Source organism: Accipiter gentilis, chromosome 25 (genome assembly GCF_929443795.1).
Source record: "Accipiter gentilis chromosome 25, bAccGen1.1, whole genome shotgun sequence".
In the NCBI taxonomy this organism is placed as follows: domain Eukaryota; kingdom Metazoa; phylum Chordata; class Aves; order Accipitriformes; family Accipitridae; genus Astur; species Astur gentilis.
Genome location: NC_064904.1, coordinates 6,437,931 through 6,464,139, shown reverse-complemented (window position 1 = coordinate 6,464,139; position 26,209 = coordinate 6,437,931). Strand labels below are relative to the sequence as shown.

The window sequence follows — 26,209 nt, the reverse complement described above, 5'->3', positions numbered from 1 at the left end:
AAGACGACAAAATCAGAACTATGTTCGACACTGTGAGCGACTGTGTATGAAGAGTTTAGACTCTGTCATTTCAATCACAGGTTTTAATACAGTATTAACAGTATTCTTAACAGCTTAACAGCTTAACAGTATTCTTCCAAAGAGATGATTAATCATTCATATAAAATTATGAGAAAATGACATGATATCATTTAGTGGTAACATCACTAAATAGTAAAAATAAGCATTGGGACTGTTGTCACATTATGCCATCAACATTCACCTAAAAATGAGCTTATTTCTATTTATTTAATTGCCTTCATTTTCCTACTACCTATTCATCCTCAACATGAAACACTGCAATAGTTTACATACTGAAAATACCAACAGTTCACCATTTCTTAAGAGATTAAAGCATCTAAATCATTGGGAAGGCACTAGGCAAACACCTCAGAGAGACAACAGTGTATATGGATACATTAATGCTAAAAATAAAAGTTGAGGAGGAATTAAATAAAGGAAAATATACAGAATGGACCACTAACTGATAACTATGTATTTAGCCCTATTAAACCACTATTCTAAGGCTGGGTAAATTGCCAGTAATACTGTCATTTGCCACTGCATAATATCTACGTTGTTTTAAGACTTTCAGCTCCCAGGTATAATAAATGCAATTTAGTTCATTTTAGAGACACTAAATAGAATGAAGAAAACTTTATTTCCTTTCCAAAATGGTCACTTGTTAGTATAAGATATTGCTACCTTGTTACAAATGAAAACAAATTTTTTGCTTCTTCTTTCATGCTGCTTAGTATATGTTGAACTGAAAAAGCATTGGGAGGAGGAGTGAGGAAAACAACCCAAATGCACACATTTAGTTCTTATTTTAACACCTGGCTGTACATATACCTATCTTAAATGTAAAATAAAGCTGCTGAAAGCAAATTCACACAGATTCACACAAACTGTGAGTGTTTCCAAGCGGCTCCCAACAACATTTTCTGCTTCTCACTGAGCCACAAGGCAAGGAAATCTGTGCAGCTGTATATTTTTAAAACATAAAAAAAAAATGTTTCAGTAATATCTGAAAGGAATATTCTCTAGCTATATGCGTATCCTAGATAAGAGTTATTTTACTCAGAATAACACACTATTTAAAAAAAAATAAAAATTTTGCTGTATTATGTGTCACAAATAATTTTCAAAGCCAAATTCATATGATTACTTCTCAGCTCTTGACTATAGCAGAGGTTAACTGAGAAGATTAGAGGAATCCATGGAAATGCAGATGGTGTCTCAAATAAGACACCAAAAAAATCTCATGGGATTGAGCAATAACAAATAAGAAAAGAGGAAGGAGAGCGACTGAGATAAAAACATACGGCCTAGGAATGGTCAGGGGAGAGAAGGGTAGGACTACATCCTAAATCAAGACCCAGAAATTGGGGGCGGGCAGGGGCGGGGGAGAAATGCTTTGCAAATATGTTTCTGTGGCTTTCAATGTTGGTGGCATCAAAAATCTTCAAACTAATATGACAGTTAGAACCATCCCTCCCTTCAAAACTCAGTAGTTATGGGAAAAAAACCAACAACCCTGGTCACTCCCTGAAGATAAATAGAACCCTCTCTTTCACTCATCTTTAATCTCCCACTAAACAGAATTCAATTTTTAAGATACATAAAAATACATGAGATACATGCATATAATAAAAATAAATGCATGCTCAAAAAATCCAGTAATTCAGTTTAGTAAAATAAGTGTTAAATTTCCAGTTTTACAAATATCAACAATATCAACAAAAACTACATTTCTTTTCTGTAATCACAAGTTCTTTTAAACTCAAAGCCATTCAATATGGAAAATGTTAAAATGATTTACTGTGCTAACTTATATTTTGTTATAAAAGAAAATAAGTACAAAAACAAATGAGTAACTTCACTGAGATGAAGTTGATGAAGATGAGTATTGCGTTTTCACATTATTCACATCCTCTCAACTTTTGCAGGACAAGAACCTTGCAGAAGAGGTGCTTGAAGCAGGTATATAAAATTATTTTGTATGCAATAAAGACAAGTTTATCTAGGAATCTAAAAATTACTATCCTGCATGACGTTACCAAAACAAAGTTCAATTAAGTACATGGCAGTAATGCTTGGTTCTTGCTGTGAATATTCATTCCCTATATCCAAGTAAGCTAAAACACTGCCTGAACATAGACTTTTCCAGTATTCCATGGCTGAGAGGTAAATAGCATTGCTTCAGGAATTTCTGGTGGTTCGGTTTTGGGTTTTTTTGTGGGTTTTTTTTTAAATAACTCAGAATCTAAACCACAATATAATTCTCCATTAAAAAAAATAAATCGTTCCACAGCCACAGGAAGGCATCTTTTCCACAAACACCAGTACTAACAAACTGAAGTGCTTATTTACCATATCTTTCAAATTACATTTCAGTTTCAGCCTCATCCTTGAATTTACTCATAAATTCACAATTTTAAAAAGCCAGAGGGACTCTTAAGATCTAATCTATCCCTGATGTGTAACACAGGGCAGGGAACCTTACTTGATAATTTCTTCAAGTCTGTAAGAGAAGCTACTGCTTTTTTGTCTTCCTAACACAATAACAGGTAGACAGACCTGGAATTTTAAAATATTTGTTCACTCAGAGACTAATCCTGTGTGGGTAGTTAACATGTTCTATTTATTAAAATAAAAGTTCCAGACTTTTTCTATTCCTATATGTGCAACACTGAAGCTTAGAGTAAAAGTTGATACTGAACTGAAATTTGCTTACGAAACACATTTAGCATCCTTTCGCAAAAAAACTGCACAGTAATTATTAGAAACTGCTAATACTTGCATAATCCTCTTCCATTTTTAAATAAGCCAAATGACATCAATGGATGATTGAGATGATTTCAAGAAGCTATAGATGAACTCCTTATTTACAAAACCGTGTTGTTTGTGTGGTTCAGCAATTTTACTATCAGAGAGAAACAAAACTCTGAAAATGGAAAACAGCCAACTGCCATCAGGCGATTCCTAAGAACACATCTGTACACTCCAAATTCATTATTGAGTATGAATGAATTAAGGTAGAAATCTTAAAAGCAGTTTTTAGGCTACCATTAAATAATTTAGAGACAGATCTTGCATTTAGAAGCAGTTAGGCAAACTGTACTCACCCTATTCCTTTAGCTATATGTTCCAGTTGCCGACACATGCAAGTTCTAACTTCATATTCCACATCCTGGCACAGTGATTTTACCAAGGGAAGAATCTCTCTTTTAATGCTAAAAATATGAAAATTTTTTATTAATATATAGAACAAGAATATATAAAAGCCACTCTGTAGTACTCAAATTTTACACATATATTACTTCTAATGGCAATTTTTTTAAAACTAATTTTTCACACGTGGTAAATGATTGTTCTGAGAATTTGCAATTATAAAAGAATACTGTATGTCAGACACAAACATGTGCTATAAAGAAACAGAAAAAGGATTATTTATAGTCATTATAATTTGTTCATATTTCATCTTCTTTTTTTTTTTTATAACTACAAAAATAGTAGGTAGGCTTAGAGATGCTGTCCTCATTTAATAACCATCTTCAGTATAATTTTTGAACAGCCACTGTAAGAATACAAAGAATTATATAAATGTAAGTTCAAATCCCAATTAAATGTCTCTAATACTTAATCTTTGGTATGCATGTATTACCAAAGAGGTATTTGGGAAGAAAGTAGAAAAATAATTTAAGATTAAAAGCTTCAGTACTGCAATGCCGTTATGCAAGTAGACCCAAGTATTCATGTTAAATCAATGGCAGATACAAAATAACTATTTTGAATTCTGTTTAAGTAAAAACACATACTACAACTTGGCAGAATCAGCCATTGTGTTTCCTTTCACTGCCCAAGATGCTGTCATGAGTACTCATAAAATATCTCTATCCAAATCCTTATGTTGTTGCAAAACTCAAGAGAAATAATATGAAGACATAGACAAGAAAATTTTCAAGCCAGCTTGCACAGCCTCCACTCATTCCAGTGAAAATTAATTTACTTCTTACAGAAAAATGTGGTCTCACGTTTCAAAAAATTGTACAAAGTTTTGGGAGTTTGGCATTTTAGAATACTCTGAAGTAGAGACTACTTCCAAAAAAGACTTATTTTTAAGTAGCTGTTGGAACAGAGAGTAGAAAAAGTAATGTTCTATTCCAAGGTCCTGACTTTTTCAGTAGTCTATAAAATAACCTGGGAGTCATATGAAATACAAAAGAAAATTTTTTAATTATAGTATAAATTTTACAAGAAAAAATGGTGCCATTCTGAAGAAGAATGTGAAGATATGCTTATATATTGCCCAATCCTGAGGCCAGATACATCCCCTGAGCCTATACCAAGACCACTCCTGCAAGGGGAATGAGAGTGTGTCATGAATCTTACTCAGCTTGCCACATTCTGAACCTGTGGATCCAGGTCTGTTTTCAGCCCTCTGAACTGCACTCAGAGCCCTCTACTAGAGGATCAGTATGTCCCAGAAAATTCTCAGCCATCTTCTTAGCATATACCTTCTGTACAGAAATGGTGCTATCTGTTCACTGAAATGAGGGGTTTCCTACTTCTGAATCATATTAAAGAAACCCAGCAAAAGAAGGTATGATTATTTAACTTATTATGGCTAACTCTATTATAATTTCTCATAAGATTCCAAGTAATCTGGATAGTCACTTTATTTTCATGAGAATGCAACATCAAATTAATAAAAGCAATTGTGATTCTGCCAAATCTACAAATGTTGAAGATAAAGATTTGAAGGCTTTGGTAACATTCTCAAAAAATACTACTTTATCATGCTCATTAACTTTTGCATGTCCAAGAAGTGTAGTCTACATAACAAATGAAGGTGTAGACAGCTTCCTTTTGGTTGCTTCTATTTCTTTTTTAATGAAGAAAAACCCCATCATTTAAAGAAATTTATTCCTAAATGTCTTGTCATGGTCCTGTTGTTCATCTTTACCTCTGAATTCTTGCATTTTGGGGCAGATAAAAATCATTACTAGAGTGGAATTCCTTAGCTAGACGTGGTTTGTGTGCATTTAGTAGCCCTCGGTGGATTTCTTTTGCAATGCAAAATCACATGTGGCCAATTCTCTGGCTAGGAAACACATCTGGTGAAATGGTCATACTACTGTAAGACTGGGTATACTGTCCAAGGAATGTACCATACCAACGGCTTTGGGCAGATAATTTATTCAGGTTTACTTTCATCATTGCTTCCCTTTTCTGCACTGCTGTCCAAACCCACAGACACTGAATCTAAGAGCTGGACAGTATCAGGCAACAACAGTGGCTCCTGATACATCTCCATATAATTAGGGATAGAAAAAAATATATCTACATGTTAAATTTGGTTAGACAAATAAAAAGTTAGGAAGAGGATTCTTCTCTTTAGGTCAAGAAACTCTAAGATGATGAAGTTGTGTTTTGTCTCTGTAAATTGCAGAGAAATCCACTGTTTGGCTTTTTTCCTAGTAGGAAAAACAATATGGAAGAATGGCATGAAAATGGTACCCATTTCAACCTGTGGAAGAATATACAAACTGAAGTATATTCAGCAAGTCTGAACATGCTAGTTATATAATGAGCATTTTTTTATTAATTAATATCCAGATAAAGGGATCTGTAAAAAGAAAGCATTTAATTTTTGCAATAAAGTCTACTTTTCTTGTAGTAATTTTTGCCCACTAACAAAGAAATACTGGTGTATACTGTGGAATTAAAATATATGTACAGTCTACTTACATATGAGCTTCAAATTTGTTAGCTAATTTTCCCATGATTTTACAACTAACTAAGCGGGACTGAAGTGTTTGAGAAAGCTGTGCTTTGGAAACAAGTGGATTCAGGATCTGTATGATAGAAAAAAGAAGAAAGATGAACAGAAGAAATGTAAGCAGTAAATAAGGCATTTCTCTTCTTAAAAAAAAAAAATCTAGAAAAACTTACCCCAAATGTCATCTACCCCTTTCATGAAATTAATCATTACTAACAATAATGATGCCTATGTACATTAATAGCCTATTGGAAACCTGTATTTAAAATTCAGTGCTAATTATAGCATATTAAACCCATATCTTGGCCCAAATAGCATTTTATGATTCACATCACAGCCACAGTTTTACATTTGTCTACTTGTGTCTTTATTTTGAGACTAAGTTGTATATGAAAATGTATAACTATTGGCTGGTAATTTTCACAAAAGTTGTTAAAATACGTTTCTGCACACGAAAAAAAAATATACAGAGAAAGGAAAAAGAATTCTCTCTGAGGTTCTCTCTCATAAGTTTTCCCAGGAAACACCTCTTCTGATGTAAAGTATTGAGGCAACGATCCCTCTCGATTATGCATACTTTGGGAATCTGTAGGGAAGAGGTTTCATTTCCATACAGACACAGAAAACCTGCATCTTTATTGGAGCTCTGATGTCATTTGTTGGATCACCTCTCTGGTGCCAGAAACAAACTAAGAAAGGCCTGCAGAACATCATATTTAGATATCTTATTTTTTGCCCTGAAACAATCACAGAAATCCGGGTGCCAGGGTAAGGTGAACATTACAGACAGGTATCTCCTGTAGTCTGCCACAGTTCCTCACTCAATCTCTTTTACAGAGCTCCACAAAAGGTTAATAGACAGGGCAGGGAAGTCCAACAATATTCTAAAAGCATTTTTCTCCTACTCTTACCAGCTGAAATATTGAGGTGAGGGCATCTTACCGCTGTAAGGACAAATAGGTCACCCAGACTAGAATTAGTACATAAGGTATGCTTCTAACTATAACACTGCATAAAGAAACATATCATTAGTTATCTACAGAACTGTGTATTACTTGTTTGGTCTTTGAACTATGACAGCAAACACACCATGTCTTGTAACGCTAACTCGAATTACTGATACAGACACAGCCTTCCCCGTGAAGTGGCTGTTGCCAGAGACGGGATACTGGGTTAGGCTGACCTTTGGTCTGAGACACAACACCTTTCCTTATGTCCTTGGAATCTGAGATCGTCCTATGATTTATACTTACAAAAAAAATGAATAGCTAGAATATTCCAAGTTTCTGATCCTTCAAGTAACACGAAAGACCCCTTTTCAGATTCAGGTTTCTGTATAGCTGCCGAATCAACACTGCTTTATCAGTTGTGATCTTCCCAAAGAAAATTTTTGTGGAAACTTACAGATGTGTTCCTAGAGACAAATCAGGGAAGAAACTCCATCTTGTTTAGATGGCACCTTTAAAATTCCATTACAATTAGATTTTGGAGGTGACTAGAATAATTTCCCAGGTTGGTTTTTTTTTTTCCGCAACATAACTTTTCACACATTAGAAGTTTATTTTTTAAACTGTGTTGGATTTCAATTACCCACTAATTTTAATGAGTATTTTTATACTATGCAAACAATCATATATTTAAATCTTCATATTGTTTTAAATTATAAACACACTAAAATATGCTTGTTGCAAAGCTTTTAAACTTAACAATGAAATACAAATACTTAAAACTGAATAAATTAGCTGAGTAAAGGTGAGTGACATTATGGCTTAATGACAGATTTCCTTCCTCTTTCTTGAGCTACACAGTGAAAAATTAAGAGTGTTTGCAAGCCATTAGGTTTTTGGTACATCAAGAATGACTGAAATACACAATGAAATGCATCTCTAGCAGTCCCGTTTAGCAGGAATCAGAATTTTAGTCCAGTAGCAAACAAAATGTAGTTTCTTCATGAAGACACAGAATGACACACTATGCTGTAAACCAAAACAGGATACATGGAAACATGTTACTTAGAATACTAACTGCAGTGGAAGTGTTACAGTAAGTAGTCTTTATTTGCTGAAGAACACTAAAATTTTTTAAGGTGACCTTCCTGTCTCGCCTTTTAGCACATTCCTCTCTTACAGTATGTTCCACAAGCATTACTGTTTTCACAGGCATAGAACTGCCACAAATCTTACTTAAGTAAATCAGACTTGCAGGGAAATACAATCTTAAAAATATTATGAATTTGTTGTTAGTATAAGTGAGAGAATATTATTACCTCATGTCTGATAGTCTCTTTTGGTAAAGCTTCTATTACAGCAAGAAGAGTTTCTAGCCATGCATTGCTGACACCTGTTAGAAAGAAATGGCTTATATCTTACGTTGTACATATATCGAGTATAACAAAACACACATCAGTTTTACAAAATTAGTTCTCACTTTTTACAAGCACCTCTTCAAGGAGCTATGTATCTAAAAGCCACTAAATTAACATTCAAGACTTCAAACTAAGAAGTAGGATAGGTGAGAAGCAAATTCTGTCCCCATTTCTTTTACCTTTTCAATTCCTGTAGAAAAATAATAAAGATCCTGTTTGTTTTGAAAAGATAATTTCCCTCATTTAGAAGCATATTCTTTTCTTATGCCCACTGAAACTTTCCAGTTTTACAAGAGGCCATTTTTTTATTTCTTTGTATCCTAAAAATGGTGTCAAAGAAGTTAAGAAAAACTACTCATCGCAGAAGAAACGTCAACCATCCTCCCTCCATTTTCTCAGCTGCTAAATTCTGGTACTTCAGTAGAAGCTTGTAGTCAGTAAAAACTTTGGGATTTAGTCCTTCAGACAAAGTGGTTTTGTCTGCTACATGCATGCTACAGCATGCAAAAATCTTTTCATTCATGCAAGTCTAGATACAAAGGCACAGTGATTGCACTCACTGCTTTACACAGTACTGTACAGTCACTAAGGAAACAAAACATACAGAAGTAATCAGTCATCAGTATAGTTGCACAGCCCTGACCTGCATCTCTGTGTTCCAGGTTCTGGAGAATGATGTGTAGGAAGGAGTGGGAGTACGTATGGATGGACACTGACTCCTCTTGCAGAACAGTCAAAAATGAAACAGCAGCTGTTAACTGCATTTCCACTCCTGCAACATGCAGCACCTCCTGCATAATTACAAATTATATCAATTCAGAGTATGAGGCTGAAATGTACTGAAAGAACATTCAAATTTTCACATTCACTTTTAAGAGTAAATGTGCACCAAACTGGGTAAACTACAAAATTGGCTATAAAATTATTTTCTCTTAACAGCAATTAACTTGGAGATATTAAAATCTCTTATATTATAGCATGAACCTTTTAAGAAAAAGTTAATTATAACATTGTTTGTGACTTTCAGTTTCATCAATGCATATGTGTGGATTTTTCTCCTTTACAAAATGAGAGGTAAAACCAGACCAGCCAATAATTGCACTTCTGCGGTTCATGCACATGAATTAAAAAGAAGTATTTCATTCATCCAGTGAGAGATACTAAACAGAAGGCAATTTAAATTTCATCCCTTGCCAACTGACACAGTGCACAAATGAAAATGCATTTATATATACAGTCTTAAGAATAAAGCAAGATGTATTTATCTAGGTAACTCGGCGTTTACTAGTCCCTAGCTTTAACATATAAGAATATAAAATATTAGGCTGTCTTTAAAAGCATCAATTCAAAAGTTAAACAAAGATAATACAGGAATGAAATATACTAAATTTTTTTAATGAAACCAAAAGGCAATTTAAATTTCACATTTATGCACATGCCAAAGAGCTTGCAGGATGCAATCTGTGACATAGTATTCATTCTATGTATGTAGCTATCAGCTAGGTGAACATTCCATTTGTTTACCTCACTAAGGGTATCTCTCTATCGCATGAGAAAATAAAGTGCCTTATTGTCCTACTAAAGCATTAAACTCATTTTACAAGCGATTCCAAACTCAGTTAAGAGTTTAAAGCCTATTTAACACTTCATATATGTGGTTTGCTTCTTTTTTTAAAGCGCTTGAGAGGAACAGTGTTTTCTCAGATCACATACCAAAAATCAACAATAAGCTGATATTTTATTTTTTTAAAAAAATCAGCCTAGACCAGATTAAGAAAAAATCTATTAAGCACCTAAATATTATATAGCAGAGGAATTTTGCTAGGAAAATAGTTTACAGAGGACATCTGAGAAATTACTTAGTAGACTTCCCTTACTTCAAAGTAGAACAACAAGAAGTTTTCATTACACAAATGTCAACCAGTTTGTGTGTGCAAATGCATAAATTTTACTTTATCTGATTTCAAAGACAACCATTAGTTATCTCTGAACAGCTGTCTCAGTTTACAGCCGTGTATATTTGTAGAAGCACTCTCTGTGGCCTTGCTCCCCCAAATGAAAAAAACCAAACAGCACTGCGCAGTATACCAAAGTGTGATAAAATATCTGCATTCAATAGCCATGGAAACGTCCCTCTTGTTATCTCCACGGCCTGCCTCTGTCCTAGTTCCTCCATTGTTATTACAACAGCCACAGCCAAGAATAAGGGCACCTACCAATTTTGTACCTCGAATGTTTCTGGGATCAGAATACCTGTGGATACTGTTCTGGGATTCTGGCCTACACTTGTTCAAAAAATCATCCCTAAAATAATCAAAAGAACTATCTACACCCTGCAGATGCTAAATCACCACTGTAGACCAGAAAATAATGGAGCCGAATTCAATTTTATGTACGTATTCGCTTTGTACGCAATGCAAACAGGGTTACTTACCATCAAATAAAGTTCCCAAACAGTCTCTTCCACAGATCCACACAACTCTGGATAATCATGTGTGAGAACACATTCTCTGGATGTGCCTCCTCATGGACCTCGGGAGACATTGAAATGTAAATTTCTAGATTGCTTACACACCTGCTGGCATTGATGTTTGCACTCAGAACTGTACAGTTCCACATATGAAAATGTATGTGTCTCCTCATTCCAATTTCACTAAACTCAAGTTGAGTGACTTAAATTTACTTAATATAAACGTATTTATTTAGAAAGTAATGTGTTTTTCTATACATGGATCCTCCACAGATTCTTATTCTGGAGGAATAAAGCTTTTCCTGTCTATCTTGTTCAGACAAGCGTATTTAATGGAATTTAGGGGTATTAGCATGCTCTTGAACTATCCTAATGTCTACAAGCTAAACTCAGGCATCAAAACTTTCAAAATTTAGAAAGCCTGGCTTATTCTATTAATTGGAAAACAGAAAATTCTCCTCTAGTTTAATGCATTTTATGTCCTGCAGCAACAGAATTCTCTTGAAAGAATGCTGCAAGCAGAAACATTGTCAATTATTTTAGTAACTGCATTGATATAACAGAAATCTTCATTTAGGACTAGAAAGACACAGAAATAATGGAGACTACAGAAGCTCAGATACAATGATGATAGACCTTAAAATCAATGTTAGGTATAAGACAGGGTGAAAATCAACCCACCTCTTCTTAAACTATAAAGTCAACTAGGGAAAAAGAAGAGCTTTCAAGGGTAGACTGTTATATTTGGAAAATAAGTAACTGTGAAAATGAGTTTGGAACTAATCAGACAGCACCGAGTAAGGCTTGATGTATACTCTTCAACAAGAGTAGCCACAGTTTTCTGCAATCACAGCATTTGGAAAAATGTCAGCTAGACACCTGCAATCTTCCGCCACTGCTTACGGTGGCAGTGCCGAAGGATGGAAAACAAGGAAAATACTACTAACGTCATTTAAAAGGAGCCATTTGGTGCACAAGAAATGCTGAGAAGAATGTCTAAGCTTTCACTAAATCTGCATTTCAATGACTTCCAAGGTTCATGAGGAGGTCCATGCAGAAATCCAGAGAGTGGGGATCTCTATGCAACAGAACCCATACAAGGATGACACTTCATTTTAACTGTAGAATTTAAAAAAATATTTCATAATGTCATTCCTATGTTAACATCTAAATGATATACAACGTATTTGTTTTATTAGCATAACCAAAATACTGACACCCAATTTAATCATTACTTAGATCTGGCATATTTATTGACATATTGTATGTTTGATTTTGCTCACTTCAGACCTAAAACATGTATGTTAAATATATAAAGGTTCTTTGATACAATTTTAATTTAATTAGGTTTTAAGGAACAATAAGTAATTTGCATATAACAATTTCTATATTTATTTATAAAAGTAACCAGTTTTATCAATTTCTTACAAATGAAATAAAAATTTGTAATGTATCCAGCCAGAACATTCCTTGCATTTATTTCTTCCTCTATCTGTTTTATCCTCAGCTCTAATAAAAACAGTATTTATTTTTGCTTTGGATTTCTGCAAGTATGCTAAATAAGTACACTGGTTTACCTACCCAGTTATGTGGTGACAATACTTTCAGATAAATAGCACCATGAAAGTACTACGCAACTCATTTTTCATGTTCAAATTTCAATTCACAAATTATTTTTCAAAATCTACAGAAGTAAAACTAAGTGCAGTAATTTAAGTCAGTTTATTTCCCTGCAATGCCAGAGTACATTTGCAAGACTCTAATCTCAGTTGAGTTCAATTATGCCTTTATAGACTATAACAGTTTCCATTTAATGGTCAGGACTATTCCTCCAGTAAAAAAAAGAATAAGAAAAAAAGAATAGGTCAAGTGGTTAATGATGCCTGTCGTGGTTTAACCCCAGCCAGCAACTAAGCACCACGCAGCTGCTCACTCACTTCCCCCCAGCCAGTGGAATGGGGGAGAGAATTGAGAAAATAAGTAAAACTCGTGGGTTGAGATAAAAACAGTTTAATAGAACAGAAAAGGAGAAACTAATAATGATAACACTAATAAAATGACAACAGCAATAATAAAAGGATTGGAATACACAAGTGATGCACAATGCAATTACTCACCACCCACCGACCGATGCCCAGTTAGTTCCCGAGCAGTGACCCTGCCTCCCCCACTCCCCCCAGTTTATATACTGGACATGACATCCCATGGTATGGAATACCCCTTTGGCCAGTTTGGGTCAGCTGTCCTGGCTGTGTCCCCTCCCAACTCCTTGTGCACCTCCAGCCTTCTCGCTGGCTGGGCATGAGAAGCTGAAAAATCCTTGACTTAGTCTAAACACTAGTTAGCAACAACTGAAAACATCAGTGTGTTATCAACATTCTTCTCATACTGAACCCAAAACATAGCACTATACCAGCTACTAGAAAGAAAATTAACTCTATCCCAGCTGAAACAAGGACAATGCCAAATACTGTTTTGCAGTGAACATGGGTACAACGGAACTGTTCTTCTATTACAGATCAAATAAATACTAGATAACACAGCACCATTGAATAACCTGCTTTATAATAGTATAGACACAGAAAGAAATTTAATTCATATACATTCCAGAAAGTTTCAATTTATAAAGCTTAAACGAGAATGAAACACTTAGACTGACCTCATTAAAATTTCACTCTTCTACCTCTGCCTTGAGCCCATTAACTTAAGTTTCATTTAATTTATCATCTAGGAAGGCATTTAGTTTGGATTCAAGTGACACTGCAAGATGAAAAACATACTACGTTTCTTGGTTATTTGCTCAAAGATTGATCAGATTTATTATTAGAACTGTCTACTTAATTTCTAGTATTTCTGTCTTCAGTTCCTAGCTCTTCTTTCTTCATACACTGTTTTCAGTTGAATGTCCTTTATTATTATGCAGGAAGATACTTTTACAAAGTAATTAAGTACTGCTTGATCTATACACACTGAGCTCCAACTCCCACTACACAAATATTTTCCAGGGCCTTGGCCCGGATCACGCTCATGATCATCCTTTTAATTTTTTTTCTCCATCCCTATATAAAAAACCTAAGCCTAGAATCAAAAACTCTATTCTCATATTAGACTTTTTATTAAAGACAGAGAGGCAAAGACTCCCATTTCTCCACATCCTGACAAATAAGGGTGAATAAACCACAGTGTTTCTTATTACTCCTTCATTTCAGGAAGAACACTGCTCTCAAAGCAGAAACACAAGAGACAAAAATGGATTCAGTCTGTTAAACAGAAAATAATTAAAAAAAAATAAAGCAAAACTTTTCTTGAAGCCAGTTGGTTGCTTTAGAAAAGAATGCATTACAGATGTCAGAATAACATGTGGTAGTAACTGCAGAAACTTGGTGAAAATTTAGGGGTTTTCACTTAGTTTGCAACTTCAGATCACTCTTTTTCTCAAAACATTTTTTTATACAAATATATATATTTAAACAAAATGCCTATTGACCTGCATCTTATAGCACAAAACATGATAACTAGAAGTACTTCAATGTTTTCTAAACAATCGGTCAATCTATACTAGTCCTCAGTTCTGAGGACAGCTATTTCTTGGTCGTTTGTGGAATTTAAATAATCAGACAAAAGTTGGAAGAGCTCTTAAGAAATAGGAGTCTCCTGGGATCACAGAAGTTTCAGAAGATAATATTAAGTTGAAAGGTGATGTCTGATATTCACAGAATCACAGAATGGTTGAGGTTGGAATGGTCCTCTGGAGGTCGTTTTGTCCAATCCCCCTGCTCAAGCAGGGCCACCTACAGCCAGAACATGTCCAGACAGCTTTTGAATACAACAACCTCTATGGGCAACTTGTGCCAGTGCTCAGTCACCCTTACAGTGAAAAAGTGTTTCTGATGTTCAGAGGGAACCTCCGGTGTTTCAGTTTGTGCCCACTGCCTCTTGCCCTGTGACTGGGTACCACTGAAAAGTGCCTGGCTCCGTCCTCTTTCCATCTTCCCTTCAGGTATCTATATACGTTGATAAGATCCTCTCTAAGCCTTCTCTCCTGCAGACTGAACACTCAACCCTCTCAGCCTTTCCTCTTCATGGCCCTTCATTGTACTCTCTTCAGTATGTCCATCTCTCATACTGGGGAGCCCAGAAGTGGACACAGCGCTCCAGGTCTAGTAGAGTAGAAGGTGGAGTAGAGGGGAAGGATCACCTTCCTCGAACTGCTGGCAATGTTTTGTCTAATGCAGCTCAGGATGCTTTGCGGAAGGGCCACAGCGCTGGCTCACGTTCAACCTGGAGTCCACCAGGACCTCCACGTCCTTTTCTGCAAAACTGCTTTCCAGCTGGGTGGCCCCCAGCTTATATCGGTGCATGAAATATTACTGAGTACATCTATCGCATGGGACCTAAGACTCCTCTGCAGTAGGACTCGCATTTAAATATCCTACAGAAGAATATTTGCTAAGTAATCATGTTGAGGACTACGTACATATTGGTTCCTCATCTTTCAGTCAATCAATTCATAACAAATAATCAGAATATAACTCATCACATTAGTTTTTCACAAATACGGAATTGTCCCTTGAGCAGCCTCTTTCTTAAGATTAGGAGACAGAGTGACGATTCTGTTTAAGACCAATTCCACAGGTAGTAAGAAATACACCAAGTCATTTTTCATAGCATGATATTTTTTATGGAATTCTTTTATTAATGTAATTTTAAGGTAGCTGCCTTAAAAGTTAAAAAAAAAAGAAGCTGAGAGATATATGCCCACACAGCTTTTCAATAAAAGAAGCAATTCATTTCTTCAAAGTTTTACTAAAGAAAACAATTAAATATAAATGAGAATTTACCAGAACAAACAAGTATCATTTTTGCATGGACCCACGTTGCTACTTAGTAATCATCTCCTCAGTAGATAGAAAACTGTAAAACATAAGCATGTGACTCAGCCATCTCACCTTTGTTACTAACATAATTGTATACTTTCTTACACTTAGCAGTGAGAAACTGATACAGATACAGCAAGAAAATTCACAGCAGCTACTACAGAAAACTTTTCTTCTCACCCCTTAAGTGCTTGAGATAGAGGACAATGTAGCCACGGAGATTTTTAACATAACTCAAACTTCCAATTCAATGAATTTTAGATCATCAAACTCATATTTAGCTTGAGTCAGTAACTAGCTAAACTCTGTCCTTCTGAAGCAAGTGATCTAAATACTCTTCTTAAGCATTAGTTGTTTACAACAAGAAAAAAACATTGGCAAATAGTGTTAAAAAGGGAAAGAATTTTAAATTATATGGAGAAAAAAACCCCTAAATTCTAAGAAGTGTCCTGCTAAAATCATAACTGAATCACACTACTGAAAATATCAAACATATCTCTAAAAATGTGTGGGGAAACGGAGTCTGTCCATAAAATTATGAACACAACTCAATGCTTTGAAAATAAAATTTCTACAAGAAACCCTTGTGATTTTTTCCTCTCTCACCATAGAGAGCACATACATTCAAACAGCTACTACAGCCAAACAGCTACTAACAAACACAATGTTCCTTTAGCTGACAATTTGTATAAATCAGAACCATGTTTATATCAAAGTGATTGATTGCCTGAGACCAGGCCAGAGATGGTTCTAAATCAAAACTTTTGATTTAATCAGATAAAAACTGTTAATGGTATCAGTAGAAGACTGACAATACACTGAACTGATGAAAAAAAACCCTCAGAAATTTGCTGTTACCAAAATAACCTTTCAGATATTTTGACAGGCAAAACCAACATATTTTTCCAGTCAGGTGGTAGCCTTTAAAATCACTGAAAACCACTCGAACAGGCAGGCTAACATAATCAGTCCTAATTTCTGTTGTAGCCTTAAATAGAGTTATTAGAGGTTTTTGGAGTTATTTAGCTTTAGAGTTATTAGGCTTTGCATTTGCATTTGTGATACAGTTGTTATTATTTGGCTGAAGCTGCTCCTTAAACCACACACCTTAAATGAACTTTTTCATTTCTTCTAGGCAAGTGGTCATAGGGGCAGAGTGGAAATATAGAGATATTTATCTTCCTTAAAATCTTACAATCATAGAATGGTTTGGGTTGGAAGGGACCTTTAAAGGTTGTCTAGTCCAACCCCCCTGCAATAAGCAGGGACATGTTCAACTAGATCAGGTTGCTCAGAGCCCCATCCAACCTGACCTTGAATGCTTCCAGGGATGAGGCATCTACAGCCTCTCTGGGCAACCTGTGCCAGTGTCTCACACCCTCATCGTAAAAAATTTCTTCCTTATATCTAGTCTAAATCTACTCTCTTTTAGTTTAAACCCATTACTCCTTGTCTTACTGCTACAGGCCCTACTAAAAAGCCTGTCCCCATCTTTCTTATAAGCACCCTTTAAGTATTGAAAGGCCACAATAAGGTCTCCCCAGAGCCTTCTCTTCTCGAGGTTAAACAACACAAATATCCTTTATACAAACATACCTGTATATAAAATTACTGTATAGCATTATATGGCCAGCATGCATCTACCACAGTTAACAGTGGCTTACTAAAAATAAGGAGGGCAGCATGTGAAACTTCAGACAGCTAAAAGCAAAGTATACTTTTCTGGACAGCAGCGTGAAAATCTTAATGTTTGGATAGAAGAGACTGAGAACATTAAAATGAACCATTATGATTGGCTGGTCCTCAAAAAGACTTCTCAAAAAGCTGTCAAAGCACTGGTAAATCTTTAGAACACATAAATAGTATTAATTCTGCTTTCTTCTCCTGTTGTTAACATTTTTTGAAAAATATAATACCTGCAATACTTCACAAATTCAGTGAATTAATGTGGAAGATCTACTGGACATACCTCTTCTAGAGAGTGAGTTTGCAATAAAACTGTGATTTTTTTGCCTTTGTTAAAGTACTTATACTGTCAGAAAAATGTACATTCAAACCTCATTACACACAACTTACTCTGATTTTTGGTAAAACCCGACGAAGTGTTTCTGCAGGATTCTGTCGCATCAGGGCTGGAAGATTGGCCACCACACTCGTTCCTTGAATATCCTGGCCAGAACTTACAAAAATATATACATACAATGCATTACTCTCTACAATGGTTATAAGCTCACAGTTTTCATTTAAAAAAAAACAAACAAAAAACCCCAAACTCACACTACCCAGTTCATTAATTTAATAAGTCAAAAGAGGCATTACTTTTTTTCTATAATATGTAGCAGAAAACAAGATTAAAAAATATCAACCATAAAAGCTGTTATGCATCATTTCTAATATGGAATGTTCTCATTTTTAGTATAGCTTTGGAAAAAAAATATAAAATCTTTGAAACATCTTTTCACACTGCATGATCAAGGCAGTGGTTTTGTGGAAGCTTTTAAATTATAACAATACAAGTGATAAAACATAGGAAAGGGACATAGAAGATATAAATGAAAACTACACTCAACGTACAAAATTTTAACGGAATTTTACCATTTTTTCCTTTTTGTAGGGAAAGGTCAGACTATAATCAGATGTATATTGACAAACATGATTAAAGAAGGATGCAAAAACTTGGTTAGATTACAGATCCTGTACCTTTCTGCTCATCCTGTCTCTCTCGATGGTATCCCACAATTTAAAAAAAAAAAAAAAAAAAAAAAAAAAGCAGGATGGGTGGGAAATGGTAAGCAGCAATGAAGAAAAGGCATGAGATGAAACAAAAACTACCCAAGTGGATAAACTTCTAGAACAGAATCAGAAAAAGAAAGGGTCTGGATGCCAAAATTAAGAATAAAACTAAATATCAACACATCCTTTTTCCTGTTGAAATGCATAAAATCCATTTTGTTAAACAAATTCAGATCTGTTCCAACAGCTAGGCAGCTCATTTTTGAATAAGCACGCAAAGTCCTACTGCATACATGGACACATTCTTCTTAGTGTGACATTATAATTAAATGTATAATATGATTATACACATAATTTTAAAAGAAATTCATAGTAAAACTACTTTTAAATACTTCCATATACCACTCCCCATCCCGTCATCATTCCAAGTTTTCTTTGTGAGACATATGAGCTCAGGAAGGGGACGAGGTACATAAGTTGCTCACAGGACAGTAGATTTGCACAACCACCTTCCAGTTTTGTTCTGCCTCTGAAGTATATTGGGGAATTCACAGTTAAGATGCAAAGCCTTTCTGCACCATTTAGAGCTGAAAATATCTTTACACATTCCATTAACACTCTGCATCATCCTCAACATTCGTGTCTTTCAGAAAATCAAATGAAACCATAGGTAGAATCAACCAGGCCACTTTAGATCTATTTTGTTAAATGCATACAATGTGCTTTTAAAAATGAGGATATGTTTGTATAATGAGCAAGAGGCAAAAGTAAAAGCTTTGTTTAAAATCAACAGAGACTAGAATATCCCAACAGAAATACTGTACTATCCTACTGCAAAGATTTTTTTTTTTTCTTTGCACTCAATCTCCCACTGAAAATATTCAATAAACAATTAGGTATCACCAACATTAACTTAATCATGTTTAGCAAACTGCAATTTCAGTGTATTTTTGAAAGAAAGTATTCTTCACTATCCTCACAAAGATAATTTACTATGTTAGAAGGCAGTACGTTCTGGAAGATTAAGTAGAGGCTGTAAGGCAGGAATTCAGGAATTCAAATCCTCTTTGCAAGGTGAAGAGTCACACGCACCCCAGTTCACTTCTGTGTGAGGTTTCCATTCTGCAGACAGGTGTAATTACCCAACTCACCAACTACAAACTATCACTCTGTATAAGGGTCTTACACATGGGAAAACCTCTGCCCCAGCAAAACCTTCCCCTTCCAGAAAGAGTAAGTCTTGCTATGGCAGATGTGTCTCATTTTTTTTGTACAGAATAACACAAAGAACCTGTAAGTTGAAAGTATGTGTCTAAAACATATATGATGGAATTAACCTAATCTTAGATTGCGTACGTCTGCCTCTAAGATAGTTTTCCTTTAAAATCAATGGAGATATATAGGACTCAATAAGAGCAATTTATCTCAGCCTAGATAGACGTGATGGACATTGCCCCTGAAGTGCCTGTTTCCCTCTACCGCCTATGAAGGCAGACACAAAGACCAGCTCTCCTGCATGTACCTGCATTGTAAATAAACGATGGCTCCTGCCCACAGAAACACGTTACAGGCCTTAGTCCTACAGGCATTCATGTTTATGCTTAACTTCGCCATTGCAAGTCGACCCATTGATTTCTCACATAGTAATGTATTAGAATTATAGAAACATAGAATATCTCAAGTTGGAAGGGACCCATAAAGATTGTCGAGTCCAACTCCCTACTCCTTGCAGGACTACCTAAAACTAAACCGTATGACTAAGAGTGTCATCCAAAGCTCCTTGAACACTGACAGGCTTGGTGCCGTGTCCACTTCCCTGGGGAGCCTTTTCCAGTGACCGACCACCCTCTCAGTAAAGAATCTTCTCCTAATGTCCACTCTGCACTTGAATTAACATCTTTAGAAATGCTTGTGTGATTAAAGCACCTAATATAACTAATTCAGGGCAAAATAAAACACTCCTACTTCCCTGAGCTCCAGAGCAATCAAGAAGGATCCATCACAAATTCAGTCATGGCAGTAAGTGTTCTAAACAGGTGCTACAAACCATGAATGCCAAGAACCAGTATTTTTGTCTTTTTTTTAATGGTCATGGTTTAACCCCAGCCAGCAACTAATCACCACACAGCTGCTCACTCACTTCCCCCACCCAGTGGGATGGGGGAGAAAATCGGAAGGAAAATAAGTAAAACTCACAGGTTGAGATAAGAACAGTTTAATAGAACAGAAAGAAATAAAATAATAATGATAATAATAACAATAATAAATGACAATAATAATAAAAGGGTTGGAATATACAAAAACAAGTGATGCACAATGCAATTGCTCACCACTCACCGACCAATGCCCAGTTAGTTCCCGAGCAGTGATCCTCCCAGGTCAACTCCCTCCAGTTTATATACTGGACATGACGTCACATGGTATGGAATACCCCGTTGGCCAGACTGGGTCAGCTGCCCTGGCTGTGTCCCCTCCCAGCTTCTTGTGCCCCTCCAGCCTTCTCGCTGGCTGGGCATCAGAAGCTGAAAAATCCTTCACTTAGACTAAACATTACTTAGCAACAACTGAAAACTTCAGTGTGTTACCAACATTCTTCTCATACTGAATCCAAGACATAACACTGTACCAGCTACTAGAAAGACAATTAACTCTATCCCCGCTGAAACCAGGACAACCACATACACCTTAAATATTAGAAAGATAAGAACCCAAATAGAAGAGTATCATAAATTCTACCATGAGTAACAAGTGAGCATAAAGCTGTGAACACTGTACTGAGGTTATCACACATTGCTGTCATCGGGGCTGCAACATTCTGACCTGCTGAGCAAAATCCGGGAATCATTCTCAGAGTGGAGACTTTACCTTTATTGTGTCTATACAACAACAAAGAGCAAACAGAAATACAGCTGGGGAGGAAGCTCAACACAGAAGTAAAAAAAATACACTGAAATTCACAATATCAGAGTGTAATAAGAAAAACATTAATTAAAAAAAACTCAACAGGCTAAAACCAAGACAAATTTAAGATACATAATTTCAAGGTCAAGAGGAAGAGGCTTGACAGAGGACAAAAACAATCACCATTTCCTGTATTTTTTGAATATGGGTTCTCTTTTTCTCTTGGTATATAACTTATTTCAGGAATACAGAAAATTACTAAACCAATAATAATTTTTTTTTAAATACAGTGTGTATTCCAACTGAGAAAATGTATTGGTATTTTTGTAGTTTTTTAATACTCTGGTAAGACTACTACTGATGCAAAATTAAGCTGATGTGATTTTCTTAAAAAGTATTAGGAGGCAATTTTCTGGCTAGTTACCATATACACCTCTCTGTAAACACAAGAATGCTGACAAGTTTTAACAGGGCAAAACTACACCAAAGCCCTTTTTAATGCCATTCAAAACCAGCAAGAATGGATAAGAGTACAGATTTTCAGACTGATTTTAATACTAGCATCCCTGCAATCTTATTTGGTAAACATGCATGAGCTCTCTCAGTAAAAACACCTCCCAGTAACACCTAAACTCAGTGAAAGGACAGTATTCTCTCAACTACTGAAAATTGACTTAGATCAGTTATTAATCCTTAATTTATTGACAGCTTGCAATATTTTTGCATTATTCAAAACCATTTTATTATCTAATTTGAAGCCATGAATATTAAAACCTTTCATGTTTATGCCAGATTTCTCCAAGTATGACATACTAATTCCAACAAAGCTTTAAAGCAGAACTGAGAAATCTAGAGCTCCCAAAGTGGAAAAGGGTCACAGGATGGATAAGGCCCACAGCTTCTTACAATACAACTTGCAAGGAAAAGATGCGTACCTTTGTATTATCCAGCAATAATGCAAAAGGTCAAGGTAACCTGGAGAAGCTATTTAATTGAAAATTTTATTCATTTTTCATCAGGATGGAAGAAATCCTAACTGCTAAAAAATGCAACCAAAATGCAACCTTTATCCATCAGAAATTTAAAAAAAAGGGGAGCGTTTCCCTTTAAACCAGAAATGCTTAGTATCTGGCTTGCTGCCAATTAAGAATGTGAAGCAGGAGGCATTTCAACACCTACACAGCCTGTAATTTTCCAACTGTGGAAGATTTTTCTTCTATTTCTACCAAAGGCACTGCACCATAGATTTTCTTTAAATCTTAAAGACTTCAGGATTATAGTGAATTATTGCTAAATGCTCAGATTTGGACATTTTTGTACTAATAAATATATTAAAATAAATGCTGAATCTTCTCTTCAGAGTCACAGTAAGCCTAATGCAATCAAGGTGCTATTCCTTTATTAATAGTGCTAACTATAGAAGATCTCAACAGAGCCCTATACTTAGCAGCAATTTAGCTCAACCTCTTTTGTGCTAGCAAAATCCACATAGATAATATAATTTAAATATAAAACTTCAGGACTTATCTTTTGAGTTCATGCTACAGGAGGTCCCAATGACTTTACAATGCTGGGAGTCCTCAACCAGGAGTAAAGCTCTCATGCCTGAACACTTCTGTGCTAATACTGACTGCCTCTGCAACACCAGCTGCTTGCTGCCAGCCAGCGGTATCAGAGCTGGTGCTTCTCAAGCGCAAGTGTAGCACCAAGCCTCTCCCTCTAGCCCCTGCATTTGGTTTTCCTTGGGTTTATTACCCTCATTAAATGAAGCCTACATTATATTTGGGAGTGCCTTGAGACTGGAGCAAATCCTCCCAGAAACCATTTACAAACATACAAAGGACAAAAAAGCGACTGGGAGTAGTCAGCCTGGATTTGTGAAAGGGATTTTCTTTATGCCTGACCAACCAGCTTGACAGCCTTCTACAACGAGATGACTGGCTTGGACGGTGGAATTTGTTTAAACTTATTTTAGCAAGGCTTTTCACATCATCTCCCATAATATCCTCACAGATAAACTGATGAAGTACAAGCTCGATAAATAGAAAGCGATGCGGACTGAAAACTGGCTGAACTATCAAGCTTAAAAGGTTGTGATCAGTGGCAAGGCAGCCAGCTGGAAACCAGCCATGAGTGGTTTACCTCAGGAGTCTACGCTGGGGGCAATACTGTTTAACATTTTCATTAATGACCTGGATGATGGGACAGAGCACAACCTCAGCTAGTAGGCAGATGACACAAAACCAAGAGGAAGGGTTGGCAGACCAGATGGTTGTGACGCCTCGACAAGCTAGAGAAACAAACCAACAGGGATCCTACGGAGTTCAGCTGCGGGAAATGCAAGTCCTGCAGCTGTGGAGGAGTAACCCTGTGCACCAGTACAGGCTGGGGGCCAGCCAACTGCAAAGTAGCTTGGCAGGAAAAGGACCTGGAGGTCCCAGTGGACACCAAGCTGACCAGGAGCCAGCAATGTGTCCTTGTGGCAAAGGCGGCTGACAGCATCCTGGGCTGCACTACGAAAAGCATCACCGGCAGCTCAAGGGAGGCAATTATTCTTCTCTATTCAGCACAAGAAACTCCTAGACAGACAGCAGCCAGTCCATCAACGGGTCACTAAAATTATTAAGGGATTAGAGCATCTAATATTTGAGCAGCAGCTTAGACAACAGGGATTTTTAGTCTTGAGAAGAGGCGGCTAGGGGACCTTATTCAGTATGTATAAAATCTGACGTGAGGCAGTAGGGAAGACAGAGGCAGATTCTTCCCAGTGGTGCCCAGTGACAGGACAAGAGGCAATGGGGACAAATTCAATACACAGGCAATTCCACTTAAACCTTAAAACAAAGTTCTTCTATTCCAGAGTGCTCAAATATTGGAATGAGTTGCCCAGACAGGTGGTAGAGCCTCCATCCTTAGGATTCAAAATCCTGAGTTCAGGACAAGACCCTGAATATACTGCTCTAATTGACACTGGTTTGAGCAGGGAGGTGGACTCGATGATTTCCAGAGGTCCCTTCCCACCACTATTATGTTTCTATGATTTTATGCAGGGTAGGTGTTTCCAGGTTTGCAAACTTTCAGCAAACTCAGGGCACACAATATGATTTCTTCTACTTAAAATAACCAACTACTTAAAATTGATGCTTAAAATTTTGAGTTTAATTTTTAAAACATTTTTAAAAACAGATTCTGCAAAATAAGAACAAAAAGGTTTTAAAAGCCCCTGGGTACTCAATTAGGAACACTTGTATCGGGAAAGGGAATGAAGGACTACAGCTCCTTCTACAGCATGAAGAAAGAAGATTAGTCACAGGAAGATTAGTTCCCCAAGAGAATATTACCACAAAGGAGTTTGAAAAAAGAGAAGATAGATTTACTTATCACTCTCTCTCCTTCATTTGCACTAGCCTGCAAAGCACGATGACAGGAGCAGAATACAGCATTGTAAAGAAGACTGAGGTACAATGTTTACCCAAGCTCTAACTAAAGCACTATGTTTATGAACCGACTTTACCACTGTGGCTAACTGTATCAGTTCAGCAAAAACTATTTGCTAATAGTCACTGCTGAATCAGCCACTGAAGTCCATGCTTTGTGTAACTTTATTTTACAAACCTAGAAGTTTTGATGGATGGCTGCAGGGGATTACAGTGTTAACTCAACACCCCGTAAGTGACATTATTTTCAGTGCAAGATTCCAAAACGTTCTGTGTTGGTCTAAATCTTCATTTGTTGAACACAGAAGTAAAAATTTACCATCTCAGTGAGTGAGGGATTAGAATAACATGATAAAAAATGAATAAAGTATTCAATAACTAATTAGGTATTAGGAAAAAGAAATTCACAGAGAACATTGTCAAACATTGAAAAAGGGTGCCTGCAGGTTGGGGGATCCTTGGAGACATTCAAAACTTATCTGGACTATGTCTTGAGCAACCTGATCTAACACCAAATTACACTAGACTTGGAAGTTGGCCCTGCTTTGAAAAGGGCATTGGACCAAATGACCTCCAGAGGTCCCCAACCACCTAAACTATTCTGTGACTGCAATTTGTAAATCCTAAACTTAATTTCCTTTTTGTATAAAAGCTCAGTATCTGACCGGATTTAGCCTATTCAGAGTGATTCAATACCAATTGTCCTTCCAGGATTTCTGTTCTCCTGTACAATATACTGGTTGCCAAGACAAACTAGAAATCCAGATTAAGTATTTCTGTCCATAACATAAAAGGGCTTGGCACATACAACTTCCTTAGACAATCTTCTCTACTTTTATTGTGAAGATTTTTATATAGCAATCTTTCCTATGCGGATAGGTAGACACTGACTTAAAATTTATTAAACTGCTTTCTACGTACTACTCTTGCTAAGTAAAGACTAACACTTTTACAAGTGTTATTTTTTAATTTTGTCATTGATTGTAGAATTTCAGGGTTTTGGTAACAAAAAGGGGAAAAACTCTAGAATGTAGAAAAATGTCTTGAAATCACAAATATTGCTGAGAGATTTTAACACTAATTTTCATTTAATTTCAAGGTGAATACTCCTTTGATAAAATACAATCTGCTATTTTCTGTAAAAGTACAGTCCTTTCTTAACACCAGTGTAAAGCAGTAATTTTCCTTTTATTTATGTTATGTATGCTTACATTTTAAGTATACTTCTGTAAACATAAATTGCATAAACAGGAGTGTCTGAACATCTATTTGACATGTGTTGTAATAGGTATATTATAAACAGACCCAGTCCCATGGAAGGATCTGTCATTTCATTAAAATAACTTCCTTTAAGAGCCTCAGCTGAACAAAGACTGAGAAGCATGAGCTGCACAAATATTAACACAGTCTTGAAACTATATATTAAAAGGGAGATTTTATAGACCATAAGTGCTGTACAAAATTGTTTGTACATTATCCTCTACTATGTTGCAAATGACAAAAGTATCTGGAATCAAAGTGATGTTTTATCTGGTAATTTGCCCTAAGATTTGAAACTGCAAAGATACACAGGATATTTGGGATATATTATTAAAAACAGAT

The 26,209-nt window shown here is 36.0% G+C and overlaps 1 protein-coding gene across 5 annotated transcripts in view; it reads right to left on the bottom strand.

The window, feature by feature from the left end:
- The window catches only part of PPP4R4 (protein phosphatase 4 regulatory subunit 4), a 106,925-nt gene that overhangs the window by 63,298 nt on the left and 17,418 nt on the right, over positions 1-26,209 (bottom strand). For all 5 annotated transcript variants that reach the window (XM_049828774.1, XM_049828777.1, XM_049828775.1 and 2 more), the window contains exons 3-7: positions 17,613-17,715; positions 8,833-8,980; positions 8,091-8,164; positions 5,794-5,900; positions 3,168-3,275 (exon numbers count right to left, since the gene is read on the bottom strand). In XM_049828774.1, the coding sequence (XP_049684731.1) occupies positions 3,168-3,275; positions 5,794-5,900; positions 8,091-8,164; positions 8,833-8,980; positions 17,613-17,715 (540 nt within the window). The remainder of the gene's footprint in view (positions 1-3,167; positions 3,276-5,793; positions 5,901-8,090; positions 8,165-8,832; positions 8,981-17,612; positions 17,716-26,209) is intronic.